A 24248-nucleotide genomic window follows, 5' to 3' on the forward strand; every position below is an offset into this window, starting at 1 on the left:
CTGTTAAAACACATAAAATATATAAGCATCTGTGAGCTCATTATGATACTTAAAGCAAACAAACTCTCTGCTTGCTTTTGTAGGATTGCAGGGAAAGAACTAATTCTGAAAAGTGGAAAAAACACAAAAAAAAAAAACAAAAAAGAAACATTCATCCTACCCTTCCTGTGTATACCATAACCCAGTATAACCTCATAGTTGATGAGGGGAAGTTTCTTTATAGAAGAATTCCAGCTAATAAATGCAGAAGAAGGTACAGAATTAAAACATCACCTTTCTGTAACCTTTAATGAAATGCAGATCTAGGCAACAGTGTTCAGAGGCTGCCAAAAAAAAATGAGGTAAAAAGCAGGTGGAAAATTTGAAAACAGATGGATCAGGGTGACAACACCTGAACCCAGTGATCAATCTCAATGACGCAGAAGGAGATAAAACCAGACAAGATGAACCTTCCAGTGTAACACTGCAAAAAGTTCACACCATCACATCTGAGGTACTCTTGCCAAAAATCCTGAGTCTGATCAAGCTTACAAATCTACTTACCAATTTAAAGGAAATAGGAGGGGCTAGTGGAACATAATAAAAATTACAATAGGGATACAGTCAGGAAAATCCAGAATGAAAACTTCACAGGACAAAAGATATAGTTTCTTAAGCAAATAAATTGGAAGTTTAAAAAAGGGGGAGGAGACATTCTTTAGATAAAGGGGCTTAACATTTCAGAGAAGTTAAAATTAAAACCACGTGAAATACCACTACACTCTGCTAGAAGAACAAAAATGAAAAAGATGGAAAATACCAAGTGTTGGTGAGGATGTGGAACAAGTGAAACTTTATACACTGTTGGGGGTGGAATATAGATTGGAACAACTACTTTGAATAATTTATAAGAAGTATTTACTAAGCTGAACTTAACATACCCTATAATTCAGAAATGCCACTCTTAGGTACTCACCTAAGAAATGAAAAAAAAAAGTTTCATTAGAAACTTTTCTAATGAAAAAAGTTTCATTCTAAGAATGTTTATAGCCCAATTAGTCAATAATAAGTCATAAACTAGAAAATACCCAGGGTGACTGGTTGGCTCAGTCTGCTGAGCGTCTGACTTTGGCTCAGGTCATGATCTCATGGATCGTGGGTTCGAGCCCCACGTCGGGCTCTGAGCTGTCAGCATAGAGCCCGAAGCCTGCTTCGGATTCTGTGTCTCCCTCTCTCTCTGCCCTTACCCCGCTCATTTTCTCTCTCTCTCTCTCTCTCTCTCTCTCTCTCTCTCTCTCTGTCTCTCTCTCTCTCTCTCAAAAATAAACATTGCAAAATAAAAATAATTAAAAGAAAATGCCCAAATGTCCATAACAGATAAAGATGTTGTGAAATATCCACACAATGCCTGTTTTTATAATTATTCCATTTTTTTTCTTAAACTCTAGTATATGACAGAATGACTCCTGAAGCATAATTTCTACACAAAGAGATATGACCCTGGACTAACATCAACCACCATGGGCTGAGATAGTTCAAAAAAATGTTTCTTCTTCCTAAGTATACTGGTTAGGAGTATGTGCTTGGAGAGAGTCCTGCCCCAAGTTCTGCCATTTACAAACTGTGTGTGTTTGAATACTTATACTTCACCTTATAATTCACTTCACTCAATTGTCTCAACTTCAAGATCAGGATTATACAGTACTGACCTTAGAAGAAAAAAGTTATTTTTTAAAAATATTTCCTTGTGCTTTGTTTTTATAAGGATAAATGATCAAGAATCACATTATTTTAAAAATTCAGCTGCAGAGACACTGGAATACCATTCACTCTGACCTTGGGAGAGTGAAAGTTTCTAAATGCCTCACTTGTAAAATAGCAAAAACAATAATTTTTACCTCATGGGTTGTTCTGAGAATTAATTGAGATAACAAATGAAAACTCTTAGAACAGTGCTATACATATGGTAACAATTAATAAATGTAGATTTTTTTAAGACATACAAGCTGATGTTTTTATCATTTTGACAGTTTGTGTTTGCATGTATCTTTAATAAAGCTTAATGATCTTATTCATTAACTGGTGCATGTTTTAAATCACTAATTTTCACTATAACTACTGTTGGATGACCTGTCTTGAGAACTTTTCCAAAGTGTTTGGAACAACCAGCTTCAGAAAACAGCACCACCACTTCTCCATGAGACTAAACAAAAAGCCAAGGGCTCCTCCTCTATTCACCCTTATCCTCATATACCCCTACTCATAGCCATTGCAGGTCCTGTCTCCAATACACTCTGTCCGGGGCCAGCCCTGTCCTCTGCACACTGCTGCAATGCTGAGCCAATCTACCATCATCCCTCCCAAGGACTTCTACAAGATTCTCCTAATGATTATCCCCACAGCCATCTTGTCCCTGTCCAGTCCATTCTCATAGTGGCCAGAGTCACCTTGTGAGCCCGTGAATTGAATCATGTCACTTCACTTTCATATTGTAACCCTCCACCCTCAGAATGACTCCAAAGTTCTTACACAGCCCAAATGATGTGGCTCTTGTCTACCCTTCAACTTCATCTCCTACCATCAGTACTTGGTCAGCCAGCCTCTAGCCACTCAAGCTTGCTTTCTGCTCCTGGAACAATTGGTGTCACATACATCACAGGGCCACTGACAAGAAGGCCAGACTGGGTTTGGTTTCTTCTTGTCATTAAGGACTCAGCTCAAATGTCACTTCCTGATAAAGAGTGTCACTGGCAACCCATTTATAATAATCCCTGTCTTCATCATCTTCTACCTTATTCATGTTTACTTTGTTCAAAGCACTCATTCACATATGTAATTGTGCTGCTTATTGATTTGTTTGCCTGCTTATTGCCAAAGATCCTGCCTGCCTTATTCTCTGTGCTGTGTCTCTGGTGCCTGGTTCAGTGCCCCGTGTATAAATCACTGAATAAATACTATTTACATTAAGGAATTGCTACCTATTTGACAGACAAGAGCAGACACAGGTATTTAAAGGTGAGTATCAGAAGCAACGGAAAAATAAGTTAGACATCAAAAGATCCAAAATTTTAAGAAGATACTGTTGCAAATCTATAGCAGTATTTTTCAAACTTGGATGAATACCATAAACATCTGAAGAAATCATTCAAAATGTAGATACCTCCCACACAACCTTCCTTGTTTTGATTCAGACGACCTAAGGTAGGCCCAGATATCTGCAATTTAATAATCACCACCTGATGATTTTGATGATGTGGTACACTTGAAAAAACCATGATCAGCTAAAATTTGTGTAGCATTAATTTAATGCCTACCATGCAGAGCTCTATGATATCTGGGATGTCTCAGTTACTGTAATTGTTTGAAAGTACAATGGTCCTTCTCTTCCACCTATGACCACAGATTGCTTCTCCCTTCCCTGCAATCACACTTAAAGCTCACAATATTCCTGGACAATTGGGTACTGTTATCCTGTTGTATAGAAGACACTAAAGGGAAGGGTAGTGACTTACCTGAAGGGTCCCAATGATGGAATCCTGATCTCTTCACTCTTGCTCTAGGAACCTGTCTAAAAGATTCAACATCACATGTGGTTCTTCTCTACCAGCTCCTGTTTTGGAGCTCAGAGTCCACACCCTTTTCTGGTGTTCCCCTAGAAGGGAGAGTCAAGGGAACAGACAGCACATGGAATAGAAAGTGACAGGAAGGGAGAGCACATGAAACACAGGGGAAAGGCATGAGGATATGCTTGCCTGTCCCCACTCAGGTCACTGGAAGCTGTACAGTGATGCTTTACTCTTTCCCAGTTCCATCCCACAGTCCCCTTCTGCACACAGCACTGACATTGAAGCTGTCACATCATGGAAATGTGGGCTCATCCCTGCTTGCTGTTACATGTCCAGGTATTCTCTCTGGTAGTCATGCTATTATGTTAATGCCTGATACACCACATTGCCATTATAAAAGAGGTAAAGTTGGAATGGAGAAATAAAATTTGGTGAGGGCCTAATAGATGCCACACATTGTAGGTTGTTATTTTCAAATTTTCTCTTTTCAAATTCTCAAAGTGATGCTTTGAAGTGAACATCTTTATTCCATTTCTATAGATGGGGAGATAGGCTCTGAGAGCAAAGTATATGCTCAAAGAATTCTAGCAACATGGATGGAACTGGAGAGTGTTATGTTAAGTGAAATAAGTCCTACAGAGAAAGACAGATACCATATGTTTTCACTCTTATGTGGATCCTGAGAAACTTAACAGAAGTCTATGGGAGAGGGGAAGAAAAAAAAGAGGTTAGAGAGGGAGAGAGCCAAAGCATAAGAGACTCTTAAAAACTGAGAACAAACTGAGGTTTGATGGGGGGTGGGAGGGAGGGGCAGGTGGGTGATGGGTATTGAGGAGGGCACCTTCTGGGATGAGCACTGGGTGTTGTATGGAAACCAATTTGACAATAAATTTCATATTAAAAAAATAAATAGCCACTGGGGAAGGCTCAAAAAGAATTCTGGAGAGTTATCAAATGGACACAGAAGCCAACTTGAATGGGTTAATATTGGCCAATTCTGGGTCAATCTAAGTAAGCATCAAAACACATAATGATAGTAACAGTTGGTACTCTATTATTATTACTCTGAGAAAAGTAAGAGTCTATAAGTCATACTGATATAAATACATAATTAAGGAAAAGGGGAAAGCCCTACTTTATATTCAGATGCCAACTAATAAATCTGGAAGGAATGAGGGAAGTAGAAAAGCAACAGTTGACAACTACCATAGTAACAAATGACTCAGGCAAGAATCATAAATGAATGAGCAGTCTGCACCAAATCCTACAGCAGTCACTGATCCACAGTGGTAACCAAGCTGGCCAAGGAAAGCTGAGAAAAAGAAACAACAACCCTGATTTGGTTTCTAATATGTGCTAGGAACTGGATAGGACAGACAAGCACGCACACACACACACACACACGCACACACTCTCTCTCTCATCACCCAAGACCTTATCTTATCCTCCCATTCTTCTGCTTTTAGGAAGAAAGTAGCTCTAAAACACCCTTGAACAGGACACCACACTCACTGGGCCAGGCGGGACCCCAAGGGCCCATGTTTCTGTCTCAGGACACAGCCGAGGCACCGAGTCTCAAAGCAGGAAAGAGGGGACTTGGATCTGGACCCTTTGTCTCCCCACACCCCAGGACGTTTCAGCTCCCACCGCAGGGACCCACATCCTCAGCAGAGTCCCAAACACCTGGAGGCGGGACCTGCTCTTCTGCCAGGTCACGTCTGTCTCTATTGAAAGCGCCATATTGACGTCAGGTTTCTATGGCAACCTGGATGCGCAGGCTGGTCCTCCACACCGGAAATGCCTCTTCGCACCCCTCTACCCCCTGGCTTTTTGCTTGAAAGCAAAACATCTTCCCCCTTCAGGCTACCAATGAGAAAGCATACTAATTAGAAACACCAGATTGGGACCTGGGCAATTGGCAGAACTGTGCTGAGTTTGGTGGAACAAAGCATGTCCCTGCTGTTAAGAATTTTGTTTGCTTTAAAAAGAAACAGTAAGGGGGGCTCCTGGTTAACTCAGTCCCTTGAGCATCGGACTCTTGATTTCAGCTCAGGTCATGATCCTAGGGTCGTGGTATGGAGCCCTGCTTCCTGGCTCCGTGTTGAACGTGGAGCCTGCTTGGCATTCTTTCTCGCTCTCTCTGTCTTCCTCCTCTGCTCTCTCTCTCTCAGTCTCTCTCTCTCTCTCAAAATAAAACAAAATAGAAAGAAACAGTAAGAGAGTATTATTAGTACATAAAGTCTCAGGGAGGTTCTCATTCCTGGGGTCCCAGGTATCCTAGGGTTCCTGGAGATCAGCTAACCCTCAGAGGATGAACATGTAAAATCACACGCCATGCTCAGCAGTTCATTATCTTGGCAGAAAAGTAAGAGACTCTCTATAATCATGTGACTGAATGATTTAGGGACACCAAAAGATGGTTTGATGATATTTCCTTACCACAAATCCCTCAGAAATGTCAACCTTTAAAATAGAAATGGCCCCAAAACTTCACTCACTATGTAAATGTATATACATTCTACTTATTAATGTTACATTTCCAGGTGGTTTCTATGGCAATTATGCTGTTTGATTTAGGTCAAAGTCATTTTTTTTCTGGGAGAAGTCTAAGAAGACTAACATTTGTTGAAGTTCTACTACATGCCATATACTGTGTACAGGATTTCTCACAACAGTACTGTGAGGAAGGAAAGGCATCGTGAAGTCCCTTTTACATATGACCAAAGGAAGGCTAACAAAGATTAAACAACTATTCCAGCATCACACAGGAAGTTAGGGACAAAAGAGGGGTTCCAGCTCTTGTCCTCATCATAATATACCATGCATTCTTAACAGAAGCAACATCATCTCAAAGTATCTGAAAAATGGTTCTTAGGGGTATAGAAATTTTAGATGGTACTATGGTTTTAGACCCTAAGAAAGACCAAGGTACATAAACAGGTATACACCACATCGCTGGTATTAAACATTTCACATTCTGCATTTCACATTACAAAGCCTCCATAGAGTGAAGATAATAATAAAAGAAGACTGAGAAACATTGCATATACCCAGCGATCTAATATGAAGATGATGGGCCACCAGAACTATGGACTGGTCATTTTACACACCATCATGGATGCTTCTCCTCAACAACCAATCTTGGTGATGATGGTAGTGATGAGGATGAAGGAGAAGGAGGAGGAGGAGGAGAGGAAGAAGGAGGAAGAGGATGAGAAGGAGGAAGGGGAGGAAAAGGGGAAGAGGAAGAAGAGCAAGAGGAAGAGGAAGAGGAAGAAGAAGAGAGGGAGAAGAGAAGGGGGAGGGGAGAGGAGGAGGAAATTCTGTCCCTGGGGCCAAAAGACCTGAGCATAAAGACCATATAAATTGATTGATTTTTAAGATAGCGGGGGCTCAGTCAGAAGAATAGGTGTTTCCTCTGGGGAAAAAAAATGATTTGGAGAATAGGATTAATGTTTTAAAAATGAATGTAAACAAGTAGTACTCTAAATTGTATCTCCTTTCATCTTAGCATTTATTCAAGTTGCATGCTATTAAATTTACCATTTCAGATCAGAATACAGTAAGTTAGGGGATATTCAGGAAAATCAGGCAAACCTCCTTGCAAATGTGTGCTTAGTAGTTAAACCTGGAATTACTCCAAAATTTTTCTCACATTGTCTTGAAGCCACCAGGATTCTGAATGCTCTACTACCCTTGGGAAGCCGATGCTGTCTAGGATACTGCTTAAATTTTTAGAGTGAATTATATTACTTTTAAATTACAATAGTATTGTAATTAAAAACCTTGTGTCTCTGGCCAACAAACAGTGAGGTCCTGAGGCCTCCCGACGAACAGGCATAAGCATGAGCTTAGAAGTGGATCCTCACCCAATTGACCCTTATGATGACTGTAGCTCCAGGCTATATTTTATTTGCACCCTTGTGGGAGACTTTGGGCCGGAGGCACCCAGCTAAGCCACATCCAGATTTTTGACCCACATAAATAATGAAATAATACATGATTATTACTTTAAGCCACTTTTATTTTGGAGTATGTTGTTATGCATAAACATAACTAATACATATATAATCAGAGAATTCACATAAAGAGCAATATACATGTTCAACAAACATTTTAAAATTATTTATTTAATGAAATAAATACAAATACAGTGCAAACATGGAAATATATTATTTTAGATGAAAAAAGGCAAGTTACAGAGCAATAGATCTAATGTGATTCTAATAGTGAAAAAAAAGCTATGTGTATTTTGTGTACCTGTAACTATATGATAATAATTCACCTATAGAGAGACACATATGATAAGTATACAACAACCTACTGATGGTGAACACCTTGGGGTCAGACAGTGAGAATCATGCAGAAGTGAGATTCAGGGTAATTTCATTTTATAAATATATTATATATAAATTTACAAATATAAATATGTAAATTTATACATAATATATAAATATATACATACATTTAATATATAGAGTGAAATTCTATATTGTTTGACATATAAATAGGACATTATATAAAAGTTTAAAAACAGAATTTACATTTAAAAAGATTAAGAAATAATTTACTAATAATTTTGTTTTGAAAATATATGGAAAGAACACCATTTTCTAGGAAAAAGAAACCTATTAAAATTTTTGATAATGGATCTGTACATTTGAGTGTATTTCAGTGTGTGTTTCTATTGCTGAAATTTGATACTATCTGTGTGATTCTATGTATCAAACTCTATCACCCTAAATATTCATGGTCTCTTTAGCCATGTTGATTGGGGTCAAATCCATAACGTGTCACTTTCTAAGTGTTCAGGCTTAGGGAAAATACTTAACTTCCCTGTCTCTTATTTTCTTCATCTGTAAAATGATGCATAATCTCACAGTATGTAGTTATAAGAATTAAATGTGGTTATCTGACCCAAAGCAAATGTTAGCTAATTTTAATACTTCTATTTTTTATGGACATTAGTATTCTTGCAAACACTGAAACCTATGATGTAAATAGCTCCTTATTGACATTGAATCATATTCAGTATATGCTAGTTGCAAATAAAGGCTGGTTTTGATATTATAGGGAGGAAAATATTTTGATTTTTAAAACAAATATCATGACTATTTGCAACAGCAAAACAACAAAAGTAGTAAATGTCTGGGTAAATATAATAGACTATTCATCTCTTCTTGTGTTCATTAAATTTTTTTATCTGTTGAAAGCAAGAAATATAACATTTTCTGATGACATTTCAGTGAAGGTAGATAAAATGCATAAAAGAACTACAATACGAAAGGGGGAAGGTAAAGGGACCCACAGCATGGTTGGTAAGGTTGCTACATTGTAATTTGAAGTGGTAAAATACTAGTTTTATATAGTATGTGAAAAGTCAAATAGGTAGTTTTAGGGCAACCCCTAAAAATGTTATACAAAGAAATATAGTCAAAATTGAAATACAAAGATTACAGTAAAGTATGAAGTAATGTTCACATAAGCCAAGAGAAATCAAGAAAGGGGAAACAGAGGAGTGAAAAACAGAGGAAACAAAAGAAAACAAATAATGAAATGGTAGACTAAAATCCAAATATTTTAACAATTACTTTAAATGTTAATGACATAAACACACCAATTAAATGAGAGATTGTCTAAATGTTGTACCAACTTTAGAGAGAGAGGTTTTGAAGTTTGAAAAAATTGAAATTTTTATTTCAGTTCTATCTGAATCATGGATATATGTTTATATATCTATAATTTGCAGTTTTGTTGTTTCATGCCTACACATTTAGGATTGCTATATCTTCTTGGTGGATTGACCCTTTTATCCTCCTCTGTGTTTGGTAATTTTCTTTGCTCTGAAGTCTATTTTATGTGATGCAAATATATCCACTCTTACTTTCTTAAATTTTTTTTTAATGTTTTTATTTATTTTTGAAGGAGAGAGAGAGAGACAGAGTATGAGCGGGTAGGAACAGAGAGAGGGAGACACAGAATCCGAAGCAGGCTCCAGGCTCTGAGCTGTAAGCACAGAACCTGTGGGGGGGGAGGGGGGTGGCTCGATCTCATGAACTATGAGATCATGACCTGAGCGGAAGTCGGATGCTTAACCGACTGAGCCACCCAGGCGTCCCATACACCCCTACTTTCTTTAGATAAAATTTGTCTGCTGTGTATTTTTAAATCCTTTCACTTTATTTTTTTATTTAAAAAAATTAATGTTTATTTCTTGAGAGGGAAACAGAGTGTGAGTGGGGGAGGGGCAGAGAGAGAGGGAGACACACAATCCAAAGCAGGCTCCAGGCTGGCTCCAGGCTGTCAGCCAGAGCCGGACACAGGACTTGAAGTCAGGAACTGGGAGATCATGGCCTGAGCTGAGGTGGGAGCTTAACCAACTGAGCCACCCAGGCGCCCCTAAATCCTTTCACTTTCAAGCGACATATATTATTGCATTTGAAGTGAGTTTCTTATAGGCAGCATTGAATTGGTCAGGTGTTTTTTTTTTTTTGTAACCTACTCTGCCAATCTTTGTCTTATAATTTGTATATTTAGATGATTTATATTTACATTTAATGTAATTATCAGTATGTGATGGATTAAATGTCATTTTATATTTTTGTTTTCTGTTTGATCCCTTACCTTTTTGTTTCTCTATTTTTCTTTCCTCTGTTTACCTATAGGTTGCTTGAACAAATTTTAAAACTCCAAACTTATTTATTTATTGTCTTTTTGAGTGTATCTCTCTGTGTAGATTTTTTGCTATAATCTATAAAAATTCTACTTTAGTTTTTTTCTAACTCATTCATTTCTACTTTAACCTTTACTGATTCTTTTCCTCTGCATTCTTTTAGTTATATCATGGTTATTTACTGGGCTTTTGAATTAAATATTAAATTCATTTATTTTATTTTTTTTAAGTTTTTTTAACGTTTATTTATTTTTGAGACAGAGAGAGACAAAGCATGAATGGGGGAGGGTCATAGAGAGGGAGACACAGAATCTGAAACAGGCTCCAGGCTCTGAGCTGTCAGCACAGAGCCCGACGCGGGGCTCGAACTCATGGACCGCGAGATCATGACCTGAGCCGAAGTCAGACGCTTAACTGACCAAGCCACCCAGGCGCCCCTAAATTCATTTATTTTAAATTTTACCAGTAACACATGTAACCAGGATATCCATTTTTGGGGAGGACACAATTCAACTAATGTTTTTATCTTCATTATATTCTTCCAGTAGTTTGTTCATGCAGGTATTTATATATTTATGCATGTATGCCTGTGTTTATAGATTTATGTACAAATATAAGATCACATATTACATTTAGTTTTATAAGCTGCTTGTCTCAATAATAACATACCTCAAGTCAATGACTGTGAAGAAATATCAGTCTATACCACAGGAATAGTAGGTATACTAATGCCTGATGAAGATATAAAAAAATAAATTAAAATGTCTAGAAGATATAGAAAAATAAATTAAAATGACTAAAGCGTATTATGGGCCATGTACCTTTTATGTATTGAGTCATTTTATACTCACAGTTCTATTATAAGGTAGATATGGTGTTAATCTGCATTTTATAATGAAAAACTGAGGGAGAGGGAGAATAAGAACTTAGCCCAGGATTGCACAGTTAGGGAGCAGTGCAGGCTATGTTTGTATCTAGCACCTCATGCTCTGGAGAAACGTTAAAGATTTGTTGTTAGGTGACAGAATCTGTCTGCACAAACATGCATATTTTAGGAGCTCATTGAAAGTAGCACTCAGTGTGTTAATATATTTACACAAAATTGGTGGACCTAGTGGCAAAAAAGTGGCTTGTGACCATGGTGAGTCCACTTTCGTTACAATCATGGAGACAGAAGCCATATGCAGTGGGATAATGAGTGAGTGGGAAATAAAGAATGTTAACAGGTAATACAGAAAATATTTTAAGGAACTTTGAATAGAGAAATAGAGAAATACAGAGATAATGAGAGATAGACATTGAGAGAAAGAGAGAGATTCTGTGGCTGAATGGGGATGAGGGGTCCAAAGAGAGTTTAAAAAATTTTTTTTCAATGTCTTTAAAGTTGAACAAGTTTAAAAGTTAATGTGAAAGAGTTCTCTATTCTCAGATTTAATCCTTGAATTTCCCCATATATTCATGTCTCTCTTACTTCCAATATAGAGTTAATGAGACACCTCTATTGGAATATTATGGGTTTTAAACTCAATATATATTTAGTTAGTAAATAGAAAGGGTACTTGTATGTCAAAGAAATTATAGTAATTCTTAGTTTTTTGCCTCTCAGGATGGCAGCAGACAGCTGGAATCCTGGTGTGACACGGCTGGATAATGCATGATCTGAGGAATCCACTGGTGACTGCGAGACGGGTCCAGTATTCTCCTATTAATATGTGAACATACTGAGCCGTTCAGAAGCAACAATTGAGTAAACACCACAAATTGCTGTCCTGGTGCCATCTCTCACTGAGCTCACCAGATGAGTCAAAGATCAGCCTGTCTTCCCAACATGGGGAACTGGATTAGGGTCTGTCTGCTCATGGCCATGGTGTTGATCAGTCTTCTGAGGTTCTGAATCACCCAAGAAAGTAGAGAATTTCTGTCCCCACAACATTTAACTCAAGACAAATCAGATACATATTTGCTCCCTTTGTCTGGATGGTTGTCTTCTCATTACAAGAAAACAATGAGAAATGACTTTTAACTTCTGAATCTGCCACCAAGAGAAAAAGATGGTACCCAATTGTGTTTGTCAGGATAGGTTAATAACATAGCATACAATTCTAATTTTTCTTTGGATTAATGTATTAGCAGTTTGTATTAGCAGTTTATCTTCTTTCATAAAACAGTCCAACACCGGTATTACTTGTCAGGTGGTTGTCATGGATACCTTTCCTGTAAGTGGGGATATAGGGATCCAAGTCCTTCCACCTTGTGGCCCTGATATTCCCTTGAGCCTCAGAGCCCTATGATCAATTTTTCTGTTGGCAGAGAGTGAGGGAATGGAGTGTTTCTTGGCAGGCTTTTACTGGTCATGTGTAAAAGTGGCAAACATCACTTTTTTCCACATTCCATTGGATATAACACCATTACTCAGGGTTTTAGTTAGAATTCCAAAAGCAGAGAGGGAGGGGAGGGTGGGTGATGGATATTGAGGAGGGCACCTTTTGGGATGAGCACTGGGTGTTGTATGGAAACCAATTTGACCATAAATTTCATATTAAAATAATAATAATAATAAAAGAAACAAACGAAAAAAACAAAAACAAAAACAAAAGCCGAACTTAGGTGCTGATTGTTTATTTGGGAGGTAATCCTAGAAAGCAACAGTGAGGTAGGAGGCAGAATGGAGTCAAGAAAGATGTAAAGCCAATATATTGGGGCATTTTTGACATTATAGCTGAAGGTAGGTAATGGGGACTAGGACTGGCTGGGACCTCCGAGAAGCATACAGAATGACTCCCAGAATTATCTGTCCAAAGGTTGGGAGGCTGGTAGATTTATTCATCACTCCGTGTTCTGTTGGTTAAGAGTTGTTCCTGGTTGCATTAATTCCCATGCAATTCAGGGACGGGTTTGTGTGGGAGTTCCGAGGACTGCTTAAAGCTAATGAGAAGAATTTGAAGCAGGAAAGTGAATGAAGGTGACCTTTTGAGGTAGGACACTGCTGCTATCAATGCGAGCTCACAGGGAACTGTACATGACAGCTGTGGATGTGTGCCAAGAAGATGCAATAGGACGCACCAATATTGCTTGCTACACATGGACTTCACCTAATTACAAAGGGAGGGTAAGCAATGTAGTGCAACTGTGTGCTGCAGAGGAAAAGAAAATTGGAAACAATCTAAATTTTTGTAAAGTAGAATATTTAAATAAATTTAATACAATAAGATAAATACAATTTATATAAATTATGAAGCACGTTAGCTAACGGAAAGTTCTCTATAACACGTTTTAAAGGGAAAAGAATCAATTGCAGAGCAAGTCAAATAATGTAATCCTGGATTTCACAAGTGAGATCTGCATTTGGGGAACCATAATTGTATATATTTCATGACCTAGTTGAAATTAGCAAGTAATAGAAAATAGAAAAGTGATGAGGTCCAAGAATTAAATTAAACCCTGGGCCATCCAGTATTAGGAGGGCAAGGGATATATATATATTCTCTTGATAGATGATAGATAGGAAGGACTTTTGGACTGCTTTTTTTAAAAAAAATATGAAATTTATTGTCAAATTGGTTTCCATACAAAACCTAGTGCTCATCCCAACAGGTGCCTTCCTCAATGTCCATCACTCACCTACCTTTACTTTTGTACATATGAGAAAATATCCCTATATTACATGCTTACATATATATTCCCTGAAACTTGATTTCAGTAATTTAAACTATTTCAAAAAGTGTATGAGAATTCCCATTTCTTCACCCCACCTCTATACCTGTCATCAGAATATTTAATGAATCAGAATAGTTAATAAATTTAAATATTCATTTCTAACTGATAAGTGTGTTTCCATGTCTGTGATTTGTATTGAAATTGAGTCTCTCCTCTTAAAAACTGAGAACAAACTGAGGGCTGATAGGGGGTGGGAAGGAGAGAGGGTGGGTGATGGGTATTGAGGAGGGCACCTGTTGCGATGAGCCCTGGGTGTTGTATGGAAACCAATTTGACAATAAATTTCAAATATTAAAAAAAAAGAAATTGAGTCTCTCTCTCTCTCTCCACACATATACACAGAGCCATTTTAAAATTTTTTCTTCCATGAATTTTTTGTTCATTTTATTGAGTTCTTTCTATACTTAATTTTTGTTAGGTAATAGGTAATAAAAAGTTATTTCAATACTTTTTTTACTTGAATTCCTTAAATTATTAGTGAGAACTTTTCTTGTAATTATTGACCATCCATGTTTCTTTTTGCACTGTTTACAAATTTTGTTTATTTTGCTATTTTTCTGTAGGGTCTCTTGAGGCACTAATACCCTTCACTCACAGACAGATTTATTATTTCAACAGATATTTATTAGGTATTTATTATTTGCCAGACACTCCAGCCAAACACCGTATCCCAGATCTTTCTTCTAAGATGTAGATGCTTATATTTACTAGAAATGCCCATTTAGAGAAATAAAGGTATTAGTACCCATCCAGACATGCATGAATTGTCAAGGGAAACATACACTGGTCAAAAAACATTTATCCCTAAGTGCTGCATGACTACAGAGTAAAAAGGATGCAATGTGTAATTTGAGGAGACCACTCGCTCAGGAATAGTCTTTTTGTCATCTCTGTACTAATGGCAAGATTTTTAAAAAATTACATGTTTCTGAGCTTTCATTTACTCATTTTCATAATGGGAATAATTATATCTATATTGTAAAGAGCAAAAAAGCAAAATTTTTTTTTTATTTTTTAAATAAGAAATTTATTGTCTAACTGGTTTCCATACAACACCCCGTGCTCATCCCAACAGGTGCCCTCCTCAATACACATCACCCACCCTCCCCTCCCTCCCACCCCCATCAACCCTCAGATTGTTCTCAGTTTTTGAGAGTCTGTTATGGTTTGGCTCCCTCCCTCTCTAACCTTTTTTTTTCTTCCCCTCCCCCATGGTCTTCTGGTAAGTTTCTCAGGATCCACATAAGAGTGAAAACATATGGTATTTGTCTTTCTCTGTAGGACTTATTTCACTTAGCATCACACTCTCCAGTTCCATCCATGTTGCTACAAAAGGCCATATTTCATTCTTTCTCATTGCCGCGTAGTATTCCATTGTGTATATAAACCAAAATTTCTTTATCCATTCATCAGTTGATGGACATTTAGGCTCTTTCCATAATTGGGCTATTGTAGAAAATGCTGCTGTAAACATTGTGGTACAAGTGCCCCTATGCATCAGCACTCCTGTATCCCTTGGGTAAATTCCTAGCAGTGCTATTGCTGGGTAATTGGGAAGATCTATTTTTAATTGTTTGAGGAACCTCCACACTGTTTTCCAGAGTGGCTGCACCAGTTTGCTTTCCCACCAACAGTGCAAGAGAGTTCCTATTTCTACACATCCTCTCCAGCATCTATTGTCTCCTGATTTGTTCATTTTAGCCACTCTGACTGGTGTGAGGTGCTTTCTGAGTGTGGTTTTGATTTGTATTTCCCTGATGAGGAGCAACATTGAGCATCTTTTCATGTGCCTGTTGGCCATCTGGATGTCTTCTTTAGAGAAGTGTCTATTCATGTTTTCTGCCCATTTCTTCACTGGATTATTTGTTTTTCGGGTGTGGAGTTTGGTGAGCTCTTTATAGATTTTGGATACTAGCCTTTTGTCCGATATGTCATTAAGGCAAAATATTTCAAGGGTCATACACAGCATATGGTACATTTGGTACTTCACAGATGTTAGTTTCCCTCCTTTCTCACATCCATCTTTCCTTTAAAGGAGATCCCTTTGAGATAATCCAAATAGCATGATTATATTATATATATATATAATATATTATAATTATAATATATAATCTACATAATATGTAGATTATACATATATAATACACATATAATATACATATATACATATATAATATATATTATACATAATATATATGATATATACACATATGTATGTATATACATATGTGTATATATTATGTATATATGTATGTATTATATGTATATATGTATGTATTATATGTATATATGTGTATATTATATTATATTATGTATGTATCCCATGTAGTTTAACAATTTTCCAATATCTTCATTTTGAAACAATGTATTATTATTACAGATATTCACATTAAAATAAGCCAGAATGGGTTTAGTAGACCATGTTTACTTGAATTAGCTTCCCGGTGCTATTGTAATAAACATAAACTTGAAGGCCTAAAACAATACACATTTATTCTTTTCCAGCCATGGAATCCCTAAGTCCAAAATCAGTTTTACCAGGCTGAAATCAAAGCTGTTGGAAGTTTCTAGGAGAGGCTCACTTTTGGAGTCTCTAGGGAAGACTCCATTTTTTCTTGCCTTTTCCAGTGTTTATAATTGCTTTCCTTGGATCATAGCTCCTTCCTCCATCTTCAAAGCCAACAGCTTAGCATCATACTTCAGTTGTCACATTGCCACCTTCTGTAGTAAAGGTAAAATGCAGATGAAGTTGTGTTGACTTCTCATTCTATGAACACAACTTCTAATTTAGATCAAATTATTTTTCTTCTAATGTAGTTAAAGAAACCTTGAATTCCAAGTTTTTGTGTGCATGTTTAAAAACCAGAATGATAGCTGATAATATGTTGGCTCTATTAACAAAAGCATTCAGCAAACAATTATTAATAGTTTAAAATCAGCATCATCCTATGATTAAAACAGAAAATCAGTAACTATAGTGATTTGATATTACTTTACTCAAATTTATGGAATAATAATAATAAAATATTTTTTGAAGTTCATATTCATGAAAGGGAAACATCCAGACTTTTTATGAATGGCACTGTGAATTTAGTTAAAAAATTCAACGTTGAGAATAAATTTTTTTGTTATATGGTGATAACATGAACGCACATTTTGGTTGAGCAAAACACTGTAGAAACATCAATATTTTACTAAATTAAGAAACATGAAGAGAAAATAATTAGAATTAGTTGTGTCACATACATAATTCATTAACTGTGTAAACAAGATGTATTTTACAAATGAAAATAGAAATGATGGTTTCCCATATTTACACATAAAAACACTCATGCACACATATACTCTGTGTGTGTGTGTGCGTGTGTGTGTGAGACAGAGAGAGAGAGAGAGACAGAGAGGGGGCAGGGAGAGAGAGAGAGAGAGAGAGAGAGAGAGAGAGAGAGAGAGAGAGAGACTACACAGTAGAAGCTACAACTTGGCAATTTTCTACTTCTCTGGTTGGGTAGTGGTTTCACAATGTGAAAGACAGAAAGGGACAAACATAGGTTACTAAAAAGAGTGTTGTGAACCAAGGGTTATGATGAGTCCATGCATCTGTGGTACATTTAAAAAATGATGAATGCTTCCTTTTTTGCTTTGTAGCTGTCTGACACTCTCTCTAAATAAGAAGAGGTCAAATATTGGAGTGCAAGTTTCAAGTGTGAAGAGAAGTGAAGGGAGAAGGTGAGAAGGAAGTTGGTGAAAGCAGTTTGGGGTATACGGATTTTGAGGTTCCTCAGGGACATTCAAGCAGTGGTAGCCAACAGACAGTTGGCAAAGAGGGTCTAAAGCTCAGGGGAGAGGATAGCCTGGTGATGGAGATTTGAGAATCATCTGTGCTTAGAGGGAAATGAACAGAAATAACTCAGGGAGAGAGAACGTGTGGACTGAGGAGAGAGGAGGCCCAGGAACACAGCTACTCAAGGTGGCAGCTCTACTTTGGTGGACACTACCACCAGAGCTCTGGAGTCTGGCAGAGCCTGTCTTGAAAGCAGCCTGTGGGATTCCGTTGCTGAGTGCTCTCGGCAAAGTCGGGTACCCTCCCTGCGATCAGCTGTCACACCTGGCAATGACGTACCTCTCAGAGGGATGCTGTGTGAGGACCTGAGATGCGCGCCAGGTAAAGCACCTGCGGTAAAGAAGCCTCTGGGCTGCCCTCTCGGCGACCCCCTTTTGCCACACTGCTCCCCACCGTCTGTGGCTGGCTGGTCCCTACGGGATGGGGATGAGGGGGCGGAGCGGGGTGGGGAACCGAGCTTGGGTGACGCGGCGCTCACGTGACCGGTCGGGCGCCGACGTGGGCAGCAGCCCCCGCGCCCGCCTGCTCACCCACCCTGCGGTCCGGTGCCTGCGCTGTCCGCTCCCGTCGCCCGCGCAGAACCAGCTCCCTGAGCTGCCCGGGCGGCGGGCGAGGGGCCGGCGGGCTTTGGCGAGCCCGAGGAGGCACAGGGCTGCCCCGGGCCCCGCAGGTCCCTCAGGTCGGTGTGAAGGTGGGTGCTGCCGGTGGCCCCGGGCAGGGGTGGAGGTGGATGGGAGTAGGATCTGGGAGCAGCGCGGGGTGGGGAGGGGTCCGGGAGGTTGGGGAGGAGGGGGACGCGGCGGGGAGGTGGGCAGGTGAGGAGGGAGCATCTTGCAGCAGGCTCTGTCGCCTCCTCGACGCCCCTCCTCTGCGCTCTCCATACATTTTTGGACCTGAAATGGGAGGGGGGCGCCCCCGCAGTGCGACAGTGAAATGTAGACAGACATATTCTAGAAATAACCCCCTCTCACACTCTGCACCTAAGTGGAAATATTGACCTCCGCAAAAAGAGGGTGAGGGCGGGCGGCTTGTCTGCAGGGGAGGGTGTCACAGAGACCCAAACAGTTTGGACAGCATCCTGGTCTGGAGCCTGAGGCCTGGAAAGTAATGGCGGCTGGGATGCGGGGGAGGTAAGTGAGGGAAATGTTGCATGAGGAGGGCCCAGATTCAGGGAAGAAACATCAATTTGCTGAGAGCAAATTGCTGAGACGCCCTGCCCCTGTCTCCTGTCTGTCTGCAGGTCTGTGTGTCTGTCCCCAGCACTCTGCAAGACTAGAAAAATAGGAAGAACCTGTTCAGAATCCCTGCGGGTGAGTGAAAGGAGGGAGGGACACTGAACAAAAACAGTGAGGGGAGGGTGTAGAAATCACAGCTTGGGCAGAATTTGAGAGCCCCACTGCCCATCCCCCACCACATATATTGCACAGACCCCACCAAGCTTTAGGATGGTAGAGAAGATGGTAGGGCCTGCCAAGGAAATGGTTGGCTCTCAAGTGTGGGATGAATTGTGGGGTAGAGGGTGGGCAGAAGACACACTTGGAGGGCTGGGTCAGGTCAAAGGAACCCAGCCAAGGGGAAAGATGCCAGTACTATCAGGACCTGCATTCCACCTCCAAGCCCTCAGTCTCCCTTGTCTTCTTTATTTTCTCTTCCCCTTACCACCCAACCCCACCCCCAGTACAGGAAAAGAGGGGGAATTCTCAACATGGAAAAACTCTACAATGAAAATGAAGGAAAGCTGGAAATCGAGGGAACGCCAGAAGATGAAGTAGATACAGAAGATGAAGGAAAATCAGATGAGGAAGAAAAGCTGGAAGTGGAGGGGAAGCCAGAGCATGAGGGAAAGCTCCAGAATGAGGGACAGCCAGATGATGAGGGACAACCAGAAGATGAGGGAAAGCAAGAAAAGCAGGGCAAGTCTGAAAATGAGGGAAAACCACACAGTGAGGACAAGCCAGAATCCCTGGCAAAGGCTGAGAGTGAGTCGCGGGCTGCCGAAAAGCGCCCAGCTGAAGATTATGTGCCTAGGAAAGCAAAAAGAAAAACGGACAGGGGGACAGACGATTCCCCCAAGGACTATCAGGAGGACTTTCAGGAAAGGCACTTGGGCAGTGAGGAGATGATGAGAGAATGTGGAGATGTGTCAAGGGCTCAGGAAGAGCTAAGGAAAAAACAGAAAATGGGTGGTTTTCATTGGATGCAAAGAGATGTACAGGATCCCTTTGCCCCAAGGGGGCAACGGGGTGTCAGGGGAATGAGGGGCGGAGGTAGGGGCCAAAGGGGCTTACATGATATCCCGTATCTTTAATGTCTTTGGCGTTCATTTCTGATTTCTCTAATGAGAATATTGCTGATCCTGCTTTTCCTGGCAGGCATTTGCCAGGCTATGTGCTTTAAACTTAGGCTGATACTTTGCTTTAGGTGTCACTCTTGTTACCAGCAGCCTTTTGATCCAACTACAGTGTCCTCTGTCTTTTAGTAGGGGATTTTCACCCATGTGCATGGAAAAGATGTTCATGGTACATTGTAAAATAACAATAAAGAAAAAACAGTTTTCAGAACCACATGTACAGTATCGGCCCATTTTTGTAAAAATACATTGGCATAATGCATTTGTTCACAGAGAAGACTCTGAAAGTGTGTTACACTAAAAAGTAGACAATATTTTTTCCTGTATGGTAGTCAAAGTAGGCCTCACCTTTACTCAAAAATGAGTTCAACCACATCATGGTTTGGTTAGGTACCTCTGTGCCATTCCCCTGTGTGCATGCCCATCCCCATGTCTTTCCCTAGTTGTAACCATGTCAGTGATCACCGCTGCTCCTCCTGAGTCCTGTACCATCCTATGGCTCCCACCATGTGTGATTCTTTTTATTTGTTCACTCGTCTCTTTTTCCTAAAGGATATATGAATTATGTTTTTCATAATTAAAAAATAACTAAAACCAGAAAATAATACATGATTGAACTGTTTAATGGGTTTAAGAGGGCAGTGAAGATACTTAAAATTCCTGTTGTTAGAACATACGATAATAGGTAAAACTCCCATTTTCTGGGACTAATAGCTAGAGGAATCCACCTGGCAGTTAGACCCATTTCTGTAAGGGTCAGTGTTGTCATTTGTGAAATGGGGATATTACTTGCTTCATGGGCCTGCCAAGTGGATCAAATGAGGTACTGAGGATGTGAGCTGTGTTGTCACCCAGCCTCTACCAGATACTTAAGGGACAAATGGCTCCCACACCATTCCCATGCAAGAACAGGTATGTGAATGGAATCAGACACTTGGAGCAGGACTGAGGGAGGTCTCACTTGTGCCTGGTAACAACTCTAAGCAGCTAGAACATGAATGCAATTGTCTCCTGGATACTTCCATGTCCACTGAGCTCTGTGCCCTTTCTCCTGGGTACTGTACTCATTACTGATACTGTCTAATGAGGAGGAGGCCTTAAGGTGCCAAAACCCTATCAATTTCTCTAGAACAAATGCCCACACACCCTTGACCCTTATAGAAGTGTGGATGGGCTTTTTCCCACTTGAATTACAATTATTCAGTTACCTGTTAGCAGCTGAATGCTAGTGCTACTTGGGACTCTAATATCTGTTATTTTTTAGCAAAATGACCATTTATGTGTATTTTTTAGTTTGTGTGTTTTTGCATACATGAATATCCTCGTCAAATTCAGATATCGCAAGCTAGACCAGGAAAAAAAATATATCTGTATGATAAAAGCTGTGCTATTCTTACAGGTTAATATCTGCAAACTCTCTTTCCTAGGTTGAATTCTCTCCCAGGAAACTTGTCAGGCCCCACATGAGCAATTCAGCAGACCCTTAAACATATTTAATTTTTAGGTCCTTATTCATGAACATGTTGTGTATAGACCAGCTGCATCAGTATCACCTGAGAGTTAATTAGAAATGCAAAATATCACGGGTTGCCTGGGTGACTCAGTCAGTTCAGTGTCTGACTCTTGATTTGGGTTCAGGTCATGACCTCATGGTTCATGATTTCAAGCCCCACATTGGGCTCCACACCAACAGTACGGAGGCTGCTTGGGATTCTCTCTCTCTCCCTCTCTCTCTGCCCTTCCCTTGATTGTGCATGTTTTTTTTTCTCTCTCTCTCCAGATAAATAAATAAGCTTAAAAAAAGAAATGCAGAATCTCAGGACCTCCCTCAGACCTACTGAGTTAGAATCTTCATTTTAGCAAGATCCCCTGGTGATTCCTTTGCACGCTGAAGTTTGAGAACCACTGGCTTAGATGGAGACTCTTTCAGGCTCTCCACTCCCATGTTCCCATAAAATATGTGCCTGAAAAGATAAATATATGCACCATATAAGATACACACCACAGATTGTTAAATAGACCTACGTTTTCCAAACTGCAGTTACCCTTCCATGCATTGGTAGGTCTTGAAACCAACTCAGTGGGTCAAGACTTTGAAATTTTTAATGAAATAAGATAGAATAAAGTCAGATAGAAAATATAAAATTGCATTGCACCTATGGTGAATATCATGTAAAATTTGTGTTTCAGTATGCGTGTGTGTGGGGGGGGGGGTGGATGTGGGTGTAACATGAATTGTGATGAGAAAATATATTTCTTACTGTGGGCTGTGGTTGTAAAAAATTGAGATACACTGCACTGGACTCTTTGCATCTCAAATCCTATCTAGTCCATTTCATACTTGTATCCCTAGTGCCCAGCACAGTAGCTGACAAATTGTAGGTATTTAATAAAAAGCATAAATAATAGTGACTAATTCAGGAACCCCAATTTTTCCCCAAGCCTAATCCCTGTCTACATAAATAACTTTGGACAAATAATTTTAATTGTCTAACAGGGTTTACTTACATTTCCAAAAGTATCAGGGAACCATGAGCTTCACAGAATGGATAGAGCCTACTGCAATTCACAGCCAGATTTGCCATTAGTAAGAATACACACACACACACACACACACACACACACACACACACTCAGCAGCACCAAGGAGAGCCACCAGCTGGAGACAGTGGGGTTTCTCAATCCCAGGAAGATAGACTCTGTAAAGTGAAATTAAACAACTGTGTAATCTGTGCTGTAAAAGGATCCAGTGGAGGACTCTGTACATGCCACAAGAGCACAGCCTCACAAAAGAACGGTATGCCTGCCAGAGTGAGAGGCCAGGGTAAGGAGCTGCCCTGGAGGGATAACAGTTGAGCTACCTGTAGATGATCTTTCCCCAGTTAGCCTGTGGGAATCAGGGCCTTAGATTTTAGAGACAACATCTATCACATTGGTTTTTTGCTTCGACTCCATATGTTTTCCAATTTTGAGTGGTACCCAGAGCAAGAAAAAGGTCTATGGGCTATATATAGTGCAAGCTTCTCTGACACTTCAGCCTCATGACCTGCAGACTCAAGTGTATTACATTCCTGCTATGTGGAGTCTATGAAGCCTTAAAAATTCCCAATAATAGAATTAAAAACCACACTCCCAGTGTTTTCGAGCAAATCATGCCCTCTTCTTTTAGCAATTAGTCTGTATTTGGGAAGCTGCTCAGTTGGGCTTCCTACCAGACCCTGGTAGAGATTGAGCACCTAACAATGAGGTATTAATTTTCTGTATGAATGAGACACCCATTATGAACTTGTTTCTATTTACTCTGTTGAATAGTAGAGTTTTGTGTGAGCAACTGCAACTTGATCTAAAGGGCTGGGCTTGGGTACATCAGGAAGGCACAAGTAAATTACATGATACCTATTACTGCTACTTCATTGTCTCTCTCTCTCAACCATCATGTATGGCCTCATGAGAGTTTTTTATTACCAGTTAGAAGATGATCCAGTTTATGGATGTATCCTCTTGATATGTTGACAATAGATGCAAGTAGATGTCTGCTGCATTATAACCCCACTCAGGAATGACTCAGAAAAACATTGGGAAGGAAACATGTTACCAGTGGGTAGAAAGAAAGCTATGTGGTTCATGTAGCTGTTCTCTTTGTATAAAACTCATGTCTGTAGGTATGGATCTACTCTGACACATATGCAATGATGAAAAGATTGGTCAGGGACTTTGGAAAGAATTAAATTGGAAAATTAATAACAGTGCAGGTATTTGCATCCCATGATATAATTATTTACTATTGCACAACAAACTACCACACAACAGCATGATTGCACTCTCTGCTCAGGGTCTCACAAGGCAGACATTAAAGTGTCAGCCACAATGAGTTCTCATCTGGAAGTTCTGGGGAAAAATCTGCTTCCACATTCATTTATGTTGTTTTCAGAATTCAGTTCCTTGCAGCTGTAGCACTGTGGTACCACATTTTTTTTTTTGCTGGCTATCTGCTGAACTGTTTTCAGCGTATAAAAGCTTGCATTCTTTACCACAAGTCTCACTCCATCTTCAAGCCAGCAATAGCATATTGACTCTTTCTCATGCTTCTAATCTCTGACTTCTCTGTATCTGACTCTAGAC

The 24248-nt window shown here is 39.6% G+C and overlaps 1 protein-coding gene across 1 annotated transcript; it reads left to right on the forward strand.

The window, feature by feature from the left end:
* Positions 1 to 17799: 17799 nt before the first annotated feature.
* On the forward strand, positions 17800 to 20049 carry TCEAL6 (transcription elongation factor A like 6). Its single transcript, XM_053201471.1, is given in 4 exon segments — positions 17800 to 18097; positions 19017 to 19086; positions 19455 to 20003; positions 20005 to 20049. Coding segments are annotated over 4 exon segments (660 nt in total). The 5' UTR covers positions 17800 to 18086; the 3' UTR covers positions 20035 to 20049.
* The last annotated feature ends 4199 nt before the right edge of the window (positions 20050 to 24248 follow it).

The sequence above is a fragment of the Acinonyx jubatus genome, chromosome X (assembly GCF_027475565.1).
Source record: "Acinonyx jubatus isolate Ajub_Pintada_27869175 chromosome X, VMU_Ajub_asm_v1.0, whole genome shotgun sequence".
In the NCBI taxonomy this organism is placed as follows: domain Eukaryota; kingdom Metazoa; phylum Chordata; class Mammalia; order Carnivora; family Felidae; genus Acinonyx; species Acinonyx jubatus.